This window comes from Erythranthe guttata, chromosome 13 (assembly GCF_056151865.1).
Source record: "Erythranthe guttata isolate IM_541 chromosome 13, IM_541, whole genome shotgun sequence".
Taxonomy (NCBI): Eukaryota; Viridiplantae; Streptophyta; class Magnoliopsida; order Lamiales; family Phrymaceae; genus Erythranthe; species Erythranthe guttata.
This window is the reverse complement of record NC_142545.1, coordinates 953,934-969,817: the sequence shown is the minus strand read 5'-3', so window position 1 is coordinate 969,817 and position 15,884 is coordinate 953,934. Positions and strand designations below refer to the sequence as shown.

Genomic DNA, 15,884 nt, shown 5'->3' with positions numbered 1-15,884 from the left:
TTAAAAGATAAGTTTTTTTTGAATCAATACTTTTATGAAGAGGATAAAGAAGAGAGAGATACATGAAATAGTGTTTTAAGTGCATAGACTTATTGTCTCCACTGCACTTTGCCTTTAATTTGTGGGCAACTAAATATTGCATTGTTGGATACCAAATTATTGCATAGTTGAATTAATCCATCTTGTAATTCTATCAACTCAATAAAAAGAGAATGAATATACGGTAGCCACTTCTCACAAGGAAGAAAATGAAATAAATAAATAATAATAAAATAATGATGAATTCCACCATTATTTGCCTTTAATTTGCAAAAGTGTAGACACCACCTTTTTTTTTTTTTAATATATAATCTTTTATAATTTTGGTTCAATAAATACTATTTGATGAGGCTTTTTTTTTTTTAATATTTTTATATTATTGAGTTGATATTTAATTTTTTTGTTGAATTTACACTCTTTTAAGTGGCTCTAGTAGGCGATGCATGCACTGGTGTGAAATACGTTGAGTAACATCTCGTTCATAGATTTACACATAATCACACACACGTGAATGTGTAAAAAAACACGCATTCAAGTGTGAGGTCATATATTACCCGATGTACTTCATGGAGTACTGATGATGCTAATATGTAGCTCACCTAGGGTGGTGTAGAAAATGAGCTGGGAGAGCAAAGCAGATCAATAGTTTGACAACTTGATGATCCTGAGGTACCTGCGAAATGAACACACGTGAACTACGCCGGGGGTTGATCCGGCGGAAACCCCTCCGACGCTCAAGTCAGACGTGCTGATCATAGAAATAGTCCAGAGAATACGTATTGTAGTATTGCTCAGTTAATAGGACATACCTTAATAAAATGAGTAAAACCTCTATTTATATGTCGTTTATTGGGTTGGGTTTGCTTTGTTGGGCCCAAGCCTTACTTGAAGGTGTTTGGGCCTCGGTGATATTAGTCTTCGATATTGGGCTCGTAGCCCAGTAGGTAAAGAAATTGTAGGCCCATTGGGTTGGCCCAATTAGGCATATCATTAAGCCCCCCACTCTCGAGTCGATGTGGGGGCCATGTTGTAATGGGTCTCAAATCGTGTCGAGAGTAAAAATTGTAGAAGTCGATCGTTGGCGTATGGCCTAATGGTATGCGAAAACGCGTTGGAGCGTGTGTCGGAGGGGCGTGAATGCGCGTTGGCGCATAGCGCGACAAGGTCGTCGCGATGTAAGTTAATTGAGTCGTCGGTTTTGTCCCGCGACGATGTAGTAGCGAATTATCTCCTCGTGGGAGTTGTCTCGTCGCGGGGTAATAGTGTTGATCGAGTTATCTCCTCGTGGGAGTTGTCTCGCGATAATGTAGTAGCACGGATCAAGTAATCTCCTCGTGGGAGTTGTCTATGGGGTAATAGAGTTGATCGAGTTATGTCCTCGTGGAAGTTGTCTCACGATAATGTAGTAGCACGGAGCTAGTATTCTCCACGTGGGAGTTGTTATTTTTCGACATTGTCGATGTTTTGACGCGTTGCTTATATGTGTTTACATATAGCCTTGTGCGTGATGTACTTGAGGAGGGGATCAGACTCTCAAGATTTTTTTATGGGGGTCGTGCCCCTTGTTAGACCTCGTGGGTCTTAAGTATGTTTGGACCGTGGCCACGTTTTAATGAGGGACCCGTCGAAAACAAGTAGATAAATTTGAGTAATCAAGCTGGCCAGGCTATATAGATTCTCATAATATTTCTAAGTGTTTCTAGGGTTGTAATCGTGCTAACTTGAGCTTGCGATTACATAGTGAGTTTCGGGCGAGTTGTCTCCTCATGGGAGTTGTCTAGCAGCGAAGTTGTAGAATCATTGGATGACGCACGACTGACGAGTGTGCGGATTGATGTCGCTCTGAGCGATTTCTCTCCTCGTGGGAGTTGTCTCGCATCGAGTCTTATTATCGAGTGAGGTGGTTGCACGTGGGAGTTGCCTTGCAACGGATTTGTAGTGTCGAGCGAGTTGGCTCCTCGTGGGAGTTATTTCGCTGAGGGTTCGTAATACCGAGCGAGTTGGCTCCTCGTGGGAATTGTCTCGCTGCGGGTTCGTAGTACCGAGCGAGTTGGCTCCTTGTGGGAGTTGTCTCGTTGCGGGATGTGGGACAGAGCGAGTTTGCTCCTCGTGGGAGTTATCTCGTTGTGGTTTCGTAGATCCGAGGGAGTTGGCTCCTCGTGGGAGTTGCCTCTCAACGGGTTATAGTACCGAGCGAGTTGGCTCCTCATGGGAGTTGTCTCGCTGCGGGTTGTAGGACAGGGCGAGTTTGCTCCTCGTGGGAGTTGTCTCGCTGCAATTTGCGGGACGGAGCGAGTGGTCTCCTCGTGGGAGTTATCTCGCTGTGGTTATGAGACCCGAGGGAGTTGGCTCCTCGTGGGAGTTACCTCGCAACGGGTTATAGGACGGAGCGAGTGATCTCCTCGTGGGAGTTATCTCGCTATGGTTTCGTAGAACCGAGGGAGTTGGCTCCTCGTGGGAGTTGTCTCGCAAGCCCCCCACTCTCGAGACGATGTGGGAGCAAACTCGAAAGGGCTACCGGATCGTATTGAGAGTAGATCGGTGCTGTAGTCTTGCGTTAATCGTTGGCATGGCGTGGAGAAATAAATTTTTTTATTTTTATTTTCCATTAGATAGCGAACGCAATTTGGTAGGTGCGTTAAAGAGCTCGCGCAATTTGGTGGAGCGCGTTGAAATTCTCGTGCGATTTGGTGAAGCGAGTCAAAATCTACGCGCAATTTGGTGGAGGGCGATGAAAGTTCCGTGCGATTTAATGGGAGCGCGCAGTCCAAGGGCGCCTTGGAAAGCGCGCGCGTGCTTGCGCGCACCCCCATTAATATATATATATATATATATATATATATATATATATATATATATATATATATATATATATATATATATATATATATATATATATATATATATATTTTTTTTTTTTTTTTCTGTCAGCTGACGCGCGCGCGCGTGCTGTGCACGCGCGCTTCCTCCTCTTTTTTTTTTTTTTTTTTTTTCCTCTCCTGCTGACGCCCGCGCGCGTCCGCGCGTGTGGGCCAAGCGCGCGTGCGGTGCACGAGCGCCTCCTCCTCTTTTTTTTTTTTTTTTTTTTTTTTTTTTTTTTTTTTTTGGTGATGGAGCCGCGCGCGCGCGGCTTGGCTCGGCTCGCGCGCGCGGCTCGGCTGCTTTCTCCAATTGTATTTTTTATTCTCTTTTTTCTTCTTCTTCTTCTTTCTTCTTTCTTTCTTCTTCTAATTCTTCTTCTTTTACTCTCTTTTTTCTTCTTCTTCTTCTTGTTCTTGTATTTTTTTCTTCTTCTTTCTTCTTCTCTTTTTTCATCTTCTTCTTTTTTCTTCTATTTTTTCATCTTCTTCTTTTTTCTTTTTCTTTTTTCTTCTGTTTTTTCATCTTCTTCTGGGGTCTCGCGTACGCGATACCCCCCCTTTTTTTTTTTTTTTGGTTGATATTCACCCCCTTGGGGATGTTCTACTTTTTGAGTAGGGAGATTATCCTTGTTCCTTGAGATGGGATGTGCACCCCCTTGGGGATGTTCTATTTTTTGAGTAGGGAGATTATCCTCGTTCCTTGAGATGAGATGTGCACCCCCTTGGGGATGTTTTATTTTTTGAGTAGGGAGATTATCCTCGTTCCTTGAGATGAGATGTGCACCCCCTTGGGGATGTTTTATTTTTTGAGTAGGGAGATTCTACTCGTCTCTTGAGATGTGATGTGAACCCACTTAGGGTTGAGAGGTAAGGGTCATGCCCAACCTTAGGATGGGGATAATTTCCCACTGTAGGATGAGGCATTCGAGACCTATGGTCTGAGGTGGATGCGCACGGTTGTGCCATTGGTTCGCGCGTGCGCATCAGACCCTTTTTTCTGTTTTTGAAGTAGGGACGTGAAACATTTGATGGGATGTGAGACCCCTTGGGGTTGAAAGGTAAGTGGATGTACCACCCTTGAGATGAGATGCCCAACTTTAGGATGGGATGGCCCCCCATTTAGGATGAGGCGATCACGAACCACTGGGGTGAGATGCCCAACCTTGGCGATTTATGGTGCCACTGATTCAGTGGCAGCACGAGTTGAATCTTCCGTGATCATACGCTGAAGGTCTTCTTCGGTTATCTGAACCGTTCGAGAAGTAAATAGAAATTGATCATGTTGAGGACCCAGTGGGGCCTCACGAGGAGGAACGTTGGCTCCTGCTATGACGATGTATGGTGCCACTACTTCAGTGGTAGCAAAAGTTGAAGCTTCCGCGATTATACGCTAAAGGTCCTTATCGGTTATCTGAACCGTTAAAGGAGCTAGTAGAAGTTGATCTTGTTGAAGGTTCGGCGATCCTATGCTGAAGGTCCTCTTCGGTTATCTAAACCGTTCGAGGGGCGGAAGTAGACCCCCAGAGAGTCAATGACCCATGGCGAATGAAATGTTTTGGGGGCATTGTGAACCCCCAGGGAGTCGATAACCCTTGGCGAACGAAATATTTTGGGGGCAGTTGTAGGCCCCCAGGGAGTCGATAACCCTTGGCGAACGAAATATTTTGGGGGCGATGTAAACCCCGAGGGAGTCGATAACCCTTGGCGAGCAAAATATTTTGGGGGCGATGTAAACCCCCAGGGAGTCGATGGCGGTGGTGCCATAGGTGGCTCCACATGTGGAGCAGGTGCTGGTATCGCGTTGGGAGCATTTGCTCCCATCGTGGCGATATATTAGATCACGGCCTCTGTGGCAGCGCGAGTTGAAGCTTCTGCTATCATGCGTTTAAGCGCATCCTCGGTTATTTGAACCATTCGAGGAGCAGGGAGTGATGGATCGGCGAGTGGTGGGTCCCGAGGGGGATCACCTGAACCTCGCGAGGCGGATCCATGGGACGTGGAGGAGGTGGCAAGCCAGAGCCTCCACGAGGTGGGAGGTTGTTAGCTGTGTCATTTTCTCTCCGAGCAGACGTCTCAGGAGGATCTTGTTGGCTACGTGATCTAGTTTGCATCGTTCCCACAGACGGCGCCAAAATGATGATGCTAATATGTAGCTCACCTAGTGTGGTGTAGAAAATGAGCTGGGAGAGCAAAGCAGATCAATAGTTTGACAACTTGATGATCCTGAGGTACCTGCAAAATGAACACACGTGAACTACGCCGGGGGTTGATCCGGCGGAAACCCCTCCGACGCTCAAGTCAGACGTGCTGATCATAGAAATAGTCCAGAGAATACGTATTGTAGTATTGCTCAGTTAATAGGACATACCTTAATAAAATGAGTAAAACCTCTATTTATATGTCGTTTATTGGGTTGGGTTTGCTTTGTTGGGCCCAAGCCTTACTTGAAGGTGTTTGGGCCTCGGTGATATTAGTCTTTGATATTGGGCTCGTAGCCCAGTAGGTAAAGAAATTGTAGGCCCATTGGGTTGGCCCAATTAGGCATATCAATTTTAAGATGACGAACAAAACATGAATTCACGACTCATCATACAAAAAACCGACTCTCACTCATCTTCGTATTCTTTTTCATTCTCGCAGAACACCAAAAATCGTACATATACTGATATACACACGTATAGGCTAATTCATTCCCCTGATCCTTAGACAACAAACATTACATACATCCCACCACTAGGTGTAGAAAGGAAACGAGACTGGAATTTATAAAAAATGAAAAAAAAAAAAAAAAAAACTCGTTTCATCAATCCGACGAACTAACCAACTCCATCACCAAATCCTCGAATAAAGAATTCTCCATCTCTGTACAGACAATATCAACACCTTCTTCGAACCCCAACCATTTCTCTAAATCCTTATCGCAAAAATCTTTCCCCGTTTCTTTTTCCTGCCTAGTCAGCACCCCCCATATCTCGTCTTCAACCTCACCACGTTTCAAACAGGGACAAAATCGTCTTCTTGCAGAGAGACGAAAATTCAAGGCTGAGTTTATACGGTCGAATAGCAGCTGTCTTTCGCACTTTTGCCAAGATGTCTGTTTGCCATATGTTTTCTCTAACGCATCGAACACCGAGGGGCATATCGGGTATTTCACATCCGTTAATAACTTCGTACCGTAAAATCCGGACTCGTCTAACACATCAATCATGTAAGAATAATTCCGACTTTGATGATCATCTCCGAGCCACCTTTTAATCTTTCTGCCATCGTGAGAGAGATCGCGAAATTCATCGAAAAAATCGTCTTCATCTGATACAGCCATAATCGATCCTTCGGAGTAAGTTTCTTCGGACTCTATGTTTAAAGCTTGAAGTTGCATTTGCAGCCCTATATAGTTTAACAATTGCAAGAATAAAGTTGCATAACAATGGTAGAAGTGTATAAAAGTTCATTACGATCGTAATTTTAACGAAACAAATACCTATGCGGTCGAAGTATTCAAAATTCGAGGAATTTTGTGCATCGCATGACTCAAGAACAGAGTCCGGACTATGCTGACTGGTTTTCTTCAGGTTTGAATAAACCGAGTTTTCATCGGAGAATTCATCTAGCGATGCCTGCAACACAAAGAAGAATATGATGTTGTAAAAAAAAGATGAAAAATAGAACAGAATTAAATAATGCAACCATTAGAACAAAATTAATGCTTTCGGAAGAGAGTGAGAGAGAGACCTCTTCGCTGAGAACTTCTTGAACATGATCTGATTTCGAGTGGGGGCCGCCAATGATTCTAGAAGAAACACCTTTGTTAAATGATTCGGCACTAGCATATGCAGCATCACCTACACATTCAGCATATAAAACTGTTGGCTCGGTCAACTTGCTATCTCCTTCACTCGATTTCTCATCATCCAAAATAAGCATCTCATCAATAGTTTGGTGCCTTCGACAAACGCCAACTTTTTTAGACTTTTTGGTCAACAAATCAGAACTTTGCTTTTCAGATTCATTAACGTTTCCTGGTTTCGACGACACCTCCCAAAATTTGCTTCTACCCTGTTCTTCTCGACAGATTCTGTTCATAGTTCGTGTGCAGGCAATACAACTATGTCTGGTAGATACAATACCATTGTTCACTAGTTGCTTATATGCGGAATGCCGATCCAACTTCAAATCTTCCGGTTTATCTAATACTTTCATCAAATTTTGTTTGGATATACTCACGCTAGTCGAGAAAATGCAAGGCTTATCGATCATGTAATCAATACGAAGCTCACCAAAGTCCCCTTCAGGCCTATAATGCTCAAGTTTTTGCAGATATCTCAAGACATTTCTTCGAACATAATCCTCCCTTTTTTTGCCACACGATCTTCTTTCTTCATCAATACCTCTCGATAATGATTTTGGGCTTCTTTTAACCTTCTTGACTTTGTCAACAACGTTATCTTTCTTGCTCTTAGATATCCGTACTCGATATACATCATTTGCTCCATGCAAACTCCTAGGTGGTAAGCCTATGGAAGCAGCCTTTCGGATATAATTTTCAGACAACAATCTGTGTTTTTCACGGACAGGCTGTTGAGGAGGGAGCAAAACCTCATCAAAACCCATTAGTTTCGCAATCACGCTTTCTTGTGCCCGTGTGTTTCCGGAATTCTTCATCTAGACCAATTAATTCTGAAAGCGAAATAAAACAAGAATAAGAAATTTTGCCCAACAAACAAATACATATTCTTACAACCCTTAAGAGAAAACATCATCCTTCACTTCGCAAATCGAACAAAAGCCGATCAATGTTGTTACCAGATAATAATTATAAAAATAAAAAAACGCCAAATTTTAAGTATATTCGTTTCGCAACCCAAATTACATCAGTCAAGCATTTCATCAAACAACTTCCAGGCATTCACCAGTGTTCAAAAATAATATCCATACCTAGAACTCCGATTGGCAAACTCACGCCGATAAAAAACAACCCTTCGAAATCAATCGAACAAAACTCAGTTCTCTTTGAATCTTGGAGGAGACGAAGCAGAGAAAAAACCCACCAAGCAATTTCGTACAGATTCTCCGCCGCCGCCGCCACTCACCGGCTACGCTGCAAATTCGCCGCTGCTTAGATGTTTGACTACTTTCTTTTTCCAGTGGCCAATCAATCAAATTTCTTGAGCTCTTCCGCCATAGCCAGACGTCAATTTCGTTTCTGAATAGGCGCCGACATTGATGTGGTCAACGCGATCTTTCCGCAAACAGTGGAAAATGTGTATAATTGGCCGTACTAACAAAACCCCGTTATACACGTGTATTGTTTGGTTTTACTCTCTACGTATTTTTAGGAAAATAAATTAATATTTTATCATAAATATTCGCGACTAATTCAAAAATATGATTTTAAAATAATAAAATATAATAAATGTGCATTATTTAATCATTCAAATTTAAATCATGTTATTAAAATAAAAATAAATAGAGATATAAAATTCAAATTTGATATCAAGTATTCAAACATTTAACCACTATTTGCACACTATAAAATATAAATTTTTATCTTCAATGGAGTTATTAAATAAGATACCGAATGTTAATATATTTGTATGAAATTGAGTTATAAAAAATATAGTATAGTATTAAAATATTATTTCAAATATCAAATGGATATTTGATAATTTAATTTTTATGTTTAGCATTGAAGTTGCTCTGGACTTTGGTGGGCTGAGCCGCTGAGGTACCGAATGTTTTAATGAGAAGTTGTTCAACTAACTTACAAATATTGATATAAAAAAATCAAATAATGTATTTGGTTAAACTAACTAGGTAGTATAAGTGTCTGCATTGCTTGAAAATAATCAAATAATGTAACTACGATTCAAAATGCGTTTTATTTTATGTATTAATAAGATAAAATTTTATCTTATTTGAGCTAGCTAGCTCAAATAGGACAAATTACAGCCAACCCCGTAAGCTACGATAAAATTACGAAAACCTCCTCTTGTTTGAGTAATTTCAGCTACCCTCTCAACTATGTATTATCTTACGAAAAAATCCCTTTAGTAGTAAATTTAGCGTTGTTACGTCGGTAAAACCGAACCGAAATTTCGGTACTCCAACATTTCATACCGTTTATCGAACTGAATATACGATTTGCTTTGGTAAATAACCGAATTACATAAATTTTATGTAAAATATTTAAAAGGAGGGAGTTGACTGTAATTACCCAAACAAGAGGGTTTTTTCGTAATTTGGCCATACCTAAGAAGTGGCCGTAATTTGCCCTTTGAAATAAGATCAAATAAATATAAATAATTATAAAACATAAATTAAATAATTTTGCTTTTGTTCAAACTTCAAACAATAAAGATTTAGTACTAGAAATACTTAATAAACAAAATTAGTTAGAAAATATTTAGTAGGCATGTACAAATATTATTTATTTACAAGTATAAGTAATTAAAAAAAAAACGGCTGCAAAATAGGAGATAAAAACATAAAAGTCATATATAAGTTAAAAAATATTACAAATATACTAATTTTTTAGGTTGTCCTGACAATTTCAGTGATTTTCTTTTTCTTTTATATGTAAAGATTGTTTTTTTTTTTTCCTTTAATATTAGGAAAAATTAGCAATAACCCCCTCATCTAGAAAAATGTGTTAAGGAAACACCCCCTCCCAAAAATAATTAGACAAAACCCCTTAACTAATATCCTACCCAAATGCTATTTAAATAATTCACAAACTATCCTTAGAGTTGAATGTGCAAAAAGAAGAAAATTTCACAACAATAATATCAGCTATGGCGGCGGCTCTGACCTATCTTCCATATATTCAACCTGACGTACTTTCATTCTAATTCTTTCACGGTATATTAATTATACAATACATAGCGTGTGTGTATATATATATATATATATATATATATATATATATATATATATATATATATGTGTGTGTGTGTGTGTGTGTGTGTGTGTGTGTGTGTTTTGTTTTTTTTTTCTGTTTTTCTTATGGAATTGGGAAAATGAACAGAGAAGTCCATTAATAAGGCAACAGAGGTTGTATATGACGAGAGCAGGCTTAGTGCAGGTAGAGAAGCCAAGAAGAGGTTGGATAAGAGGCTTCAACTACCACACACTAACAGGTGTGTGTGTTCGTATGTTCACAAGAATATTATTGGTGTATACGGTGGCGGTGGCGGTGGCAATGGCGGTGGCGGAGGGTCGGGTTTGCATCAGCAGGCGGCAAATCATCGGATTTTGGTTCTTGGCCGCCGCTTTTGCGTACACAGCAAAATGTTGTCGTCGGTCGGATTAATATTGATTCAATGAACTGCTTTCTTTTTGTAAGAAACTTGTTTGTTTCTGCCTTTGCTTGGAATATTTCGTATTGCCGGCGGAGATAGGCGATTACATAGGGCGCTGCCGACACTGGTTAAGCGTAGATGGTATGGTGTGACGGTGGTGTGGTGACGATGGGGAGGCAGATCTACGTTTTTTTGGTGGATCGGGCAGATGACGGTGCGGGTAGAGAATTCGCGAAGGCTGGAACCTTAATCGACTACATGTTCAATAGTGGATTAAGCTAATTGACTATGCTCTGATAATCGATTATGGTTGATTTTTTGATTTTTTTATGATTTTTTGTTTGTTGACAATTGTATAAATCAATTATAATGTTTGTATTTTTTTATTTTTTTGTAATATAATTGATTTTGCATTTTTTCGCAATTGTTATTTGTTATGTTTAGTAGCAGATTATTAATTGACTATGTTTCATCATAGTCAATTAATATACTTGATATAGAAAAAAAATTAAAAAACAAAAAAAAAACAAATTAAAAAATTAAAGATTTTCCTTAATCGACTATGAAGCATAGTCGATTAAGGCTAATCGACTATGCTTCATAGTCGATTAAGGAAACTGATACAGAAAAAAAAAATAGAAAAAAAAAAAATCCGCTGACGCACCCAGTGCTGATGTGGCGGTCGGGGGCAAAGCTGGAAAACACAATGACTCAAAATGGGTGTGTGCTTTTCTCAAATGGACTGAAATATTTTTGACCTATATCCATTAAAAAAAATAATGAGGGGGTTTCCTCAGAGAGCCCCTTAATATTATTATGTATATTATTAAGTTGTCTAATAGTACCATTAAATATCATAATTACATGATATCTTTGAATATATTTTTTCAGATAATTAATAAAATAAAAAAGGAAACTTAATAAACAACAACCCTGCATGCATCTTGTACGTGCATGCAGCCGTACGTTAACCACTTCAATTAAAGAACTCAATTTTAATTTATTTTTTAATTAAAATTTATAATCACACTACCCGAATTGAGTCATTGATATAATCAAAAATAGTTTTTATTTATATATTTATTTGTATTTTTAGAAAATTGAAAATAGTTCTTTATTAGTAGAGGTCAATTTCCAATTTAAAAAGGTAAATTACAACCAACCCCTGAGGTATGGTCAAATTACCAAAATCCCCCTTTTGTTTGGATAATTACAACCACCCCATCAACTCCTCAAATTTAGTGGAATCTTCGAGATTATATGAAATATTATCACTTTTGTACCCGTTTTATCCTATTCGAACTCTACATTTTGAAAAAAGATGATCATAATATGTATTTTTTGGCTTGGATATATCAGATTGTGGTGCATCAGAAACTGTATTTTTACACAAAACGAGTACAAACTAGAGCACATTCCACGAAATCTAGATGATTATGTTGAATTTGACACCATAAGGGTGGAGGTGTAAGAAAAAATCACAGTTGAGGAGGGTAGATGTAATTATTCAAACAAGAGGGGTTTGTTTATAAATTGACCATACATCAGGGGGTTTTTGTAATTTACCTTTCCTAGTCCTAGGGCAACTCCTCGTCTCCTCCCCCCTCTCTCTCTCTCTATATACTTTCTCTCTCTACTTTCTCTCTCTTATATAAACAAATCAAATAATAAATTCAATTAGACTCCGCTTCTGCACAATCTCTCTCTCTAACCATGGATCCTTTCCCAAACGCAGAAGCTCTGAGTATCGAATACATTCGTAAAGTGAAGGCGAAACTCATCGATCAAGATCCCGATACCTACAGAAAATTCATTCAAACCCTAACACAATTCTCCCGGAGAAACATCCCTTCTTCCGCCGTCGTCGAAACCGTCAACAACCTCTTCCGAACCCACCACCCAGACCTCCTTCTCGACTTCCAAGCTTTCTTGCCCGCCGCCGCCGACGAGGCCGATTCCGTCGATTTCATGAACCGGGTCGAGGCCCGGTTCGAGTTAGACAAGAACCGCGACGGGTACATAAAGTTCCTGCGTTTAATGGACGCTTACTCCAAGGGAGAGATCTCCGTTCCCGATGTCCGCGACAAGGCTGTCGGAATATTCGAGAGGAACGGCCACCCATCTCTGGCGGCGGAGTTCATGTCTTTCTTGCCGGAGTCTTGTCGGAAGATCACGAGGTGGGAGTATTTCAAAGTGGAGGACGAACTGACCCACGTCGACGCTCAGATCGGGAAGCTGACGCGGACGCTCAATCGGGCTTTGGAACTCCGGCGCCGCCTCTGCGACGGCGGCGGCAGCTTGACGGCGGCGGATGCGCGGCGGTTCGGCGATGGGGTTTCTTTGATCGACGTTAGAAAACTGTGCGGAGAGATACACGTGGATATTAATAATGTTAATAATATTGAAGATCAGAATATTATTATATGCTCTGTGTTGCCTCAGTTGATTCAACTCTTGGAGAAGAAGATTCTGGCGTTGACCGAGTCAAGATCCGGACACGTGTCCAAGATGGAACAGTATCTTAATGTTATTGATTTTTAATTAGTTTGGTTAATTTTCTAATATATGTCTGTGTTGATCTGAAACGTTCCGATTTTGGAACGAATTTTCATTTTGGTATTTTCGATTTCTCTTTTTTTTGGATTGGAATAGAAGTTATATAAAAAAATTATTTAGCAATTTCGATTTCTGATCCAAATTAGTGTGCGAAATTAATTCCAAAAATTCGGAATTAGTTTCCAAATATATATATATATATATATTTTAAGACTATGGATGATATTTAGGTGAATTAATTAATTAAAATGCTAAGATTTTCTCTTGTTACAATTCATCATTCTTATAAATAATACTTGTACATTATTTAATTGGATGTACTATCTTAAATGATGCAAACAAAGAAAAATATGTATTACTTCAAGCATTTTTCCTGTTGGGTTAGACTCCGATTTTGGAACAATTTTTTTCATTCTGAAATGACGATTTTTCGATATTTCGGAATTTTGTTTAGGATTGTAATTGAAGTTATATAAAAGATATTCGGAATTTTTTTATTTCCGAACCAAATTAATTTTTGAAATTAATTCCAAAAATTCCTATTTATTTCCCAAAAAAATACACCAATATATTTGAAAGACTATGCATGATATTTAGGTGAAAATAAATAGGAATTATTTAATTGGATGTACTAATCTTAAATGATGCACAAGAAAGAAAAATATGTATTAATGATTTAATTCAAGCATTTTTCCTCCTGTGTTAGACTCCAAAATATCGGAAGAGCTGAGTGTAAGAGTTGGTTGTCGAACAAATATACGAAACGGTACATATTCCTGTTTGAAATCCCACGTTTGTCGTTTAATTTACAACGTAACATGAATATGTAACGTTGCACAAATTTGTTCAGCAACCGACTCCGACACTCGGGTCTTTCGATACCTGGATTCTAACACGACATGAACAATTGATCTTGTAAGTAATGCATATTTTCCTTGTTATACATCATTTAAGATATTACATCCAATTATATAGGTATGCTTTATAACAATGATTATAGTAAAAAGAGAAAACCTTAGCATTTTAATAAAAAAACATTTTTTTTAATTAAACATTTCTTTTATATATATATATATATATATATATATATATATATATATATATATATATATATATATATATATATATATATATATATATATATATATATATATATATATATATTTGTGATAATTAATTACATATATTATTATTACCACATATTAATACTCCTCATACTCGCAGTGTCAAAGGAGACAAATTATTGAATCGAGTATTAGTCGGTTACTACAATCTCACGACACAACAGATATTTCGAAATGAAATATATATATATATATATATATATATATATATATATATATATATATATATATATATATATATATATATATATATATATATATATATATATATATATATATATATATATATATATATATATATATATATATGTTGCTATTTCATTGCGAAAAATCTCTTGTGTCGTGAAGATTGTAGTAAACGACTAATGCTGGATTCGGAAATATTGTTTGTGGTAATAAGTAATAACAATATATATGTAGTATATAGGGATCATTTAATTTTTCAATTCTCTTTAACAATATGCATATAGATGCTTTATATATATATATACTAATTCTTCGACTTACTTAAATTTTCATTTAATTTCATCGTGTTCATAAGAGCGAAGAGGATGAATCATCGATGAAATCAAGTCAACCGCGAAGATCTTATTTATACTCTCTATGATTTTGAGCCAATAGTTTATGAAAATATGTATTTCGATGATAAACTATGGGCTCAAATCATAAAGAGTATAAATAAGTCCTCGTGGTTGAATTGATTTCATCGATGCTTCGTTTCCAGGAATCAGAAGGAAAAGAAAAATCTAAATAAGTCGAAAGAAGAATTTATGTAATAATTGCCTAAGAGAAAAGCAAAATATTAAATATATTTATTTATTTTGGAATTCTTCCGTATAATAAACATTGTAAAAAAAAACATAATAATTTGAACGAACTTATTATTTGGTGTTTTTAAAATGAGGATTTAATCATGAATAAAAAAGAAATTAAAGCTCAGCAGAAGAAAAATTACTTACATCTATATTTTTTGGTCTGTCAGAAGCCATTAATGGATACAAATGCTTACGCATCACACCTCTCCATTAATTAGATAGCTTAGATCTTTTAAAACAAAAAAATAAACGAAACGAGAGAGTTGATCGGATCGGAAATGCGGTAAAATCACCTGGAGGAGGCGGCAGACTGATGTTTTTCCGGTGAGTTTTACGACTAATTAGTTACAATTAGTTTTTTGGAAATGTGAAAAAAAAAAGAGAGACAAGAGTATGAAGAGAGGAGGAAAGAGCTTAATTCATTGAAAAATAGTATGCCAAAGAAGAGTATTTATAAAATTGGTATATATTGATAAATAATATTGGGTTGGCGGCGGAGAGAGATGTCGTCTAGGGTTTTTTCTCTGAATGGAGATGTTGTCTAGGGTTAGGTAATTAAATAGTTTTTTTTTTAAATACTACCGAGAAAATAATATATTTTGTAATAATAGGATATTGGCGGCCGATCAGAGATATCGTCTAGGGTTGGTGCAAATAAAGTTATAAAAAATTATACTATCCAAAAAGAATATAATTTGTAGTAATTTGCTATAATTGTTTACGAGAAATAGTGATTGGTGGCGGATGGGAGATGTCCTCTAGGTTTAGCAAATGTAGTTATAAAATACTACTATAAAAATATATTTTGTAATAATATGCTATTATTATTTACAAAGTAGTGATTTGCGGCGGAGATGTCGTCTAGGGTTAGCAAATAAAGTTATAAAATACTACCAAAAAACAATATTTTGTAATCGTTTGCGAAATTCGAACGTGCGTGAATAAAATCACATTCTCTTGCTCAACATTTATGAATTTGGGGCAAAGGAATCACTTCTACCATCTATCCTTGCTCGTTTAGGGATGACGACAACTCGGATTGCAGTCGAAGGCACTCACTTGGGGAAGTGAAGTAAATAGCTTAGGCCGTTTCGAATGCTTTCAGGGTTTATATAAGTTAGACATGCTTTAGAGGGTTATTTGAAAAAAAAAATTCTATTTTTTTCTCTTTTCTTTTTACTCGAGGGCAAT

At 37.7% G+C, this 15,884-nt stretch overlaps 2 protein-coding genes across 2 annotated transcripts; one reads left to right on the top strand and one right to left on the bottom strand.

The window, feature by feature from the left end:
* Positions 1–5,493: 5,493 nt before the first annotated feature.
* On the bottom strand, positions 5,494–8,207 carry TRM18 (Phosphatidylinositol N-acetyglucosaminlytransferase subunit P-like protein). The gene is made up of 4 exons (XM_012986017.2): positions 7,836–8,207; positions 6,633–7,577; positions 6,382–6,517; positions 5,494–6,287 (listed from the first exon to the last, which is right to left on the bottom strand). Exons 2-4 carry the CDS (start codon positions 7,560–7,562, stop codon positions 5,704–5,706), a joined length of 1,650 nt encoding a protein of 549 aa, XP_012841471.2. The 5' UTR covers positions 7,563–7,577; positions 7,836–8,207; the 3' UTR covers positions 5,494–5,703.
* A 3,605-nt stretch (positions 8,208–11,812) lies between these two features.
* On the top strand, positions 11,813–12,752 carry LOC148765565 (uncharacterized). The gene has a single exon (XM_088811386.1). It carries the CDS (start codon positions 11,912–11,914, stop codon positions 12,737–12,739), a length of 828 nt encoding a protein of 275 aa, XP_088667512.1. The 5' UTR covers positions 11,813–11,911; the 3' UTR covers positions 12,740–12,752.
* Positions 12,753–15,884: the final 3,132 nt, after the last annotated feature.

Coding starts and splice junctions, on each gene's coding strand:
- TRM18 (XM_012986017.2), bottom strand. CDS start 7,562: ATGAAGAATTCCGGAAACACACGGGCACAAGAAAGCGTGATTGCGAAA. Junction 6,518..6,632: donor AAGAAGTTCTCAGCGAAGAG/GTCTCTCTCTCA, acceptor TTTGTGTTGCAG/GCATCGCTAGATGAATTCTC. Junction 6,288..6,381: donor TGAATACTTCGACCGCATAG/GTATTTGTTTCG, acceptor TAAACTATATAG/GGCTGCAAATGCAACTTCAA.
- LOC148765565 (XM_088811386.1), top strand. CDS start 11,912: ATGGATCCTTTCCCAAACGCAGAAGCTCTGAGTATCGAATACATTCGT.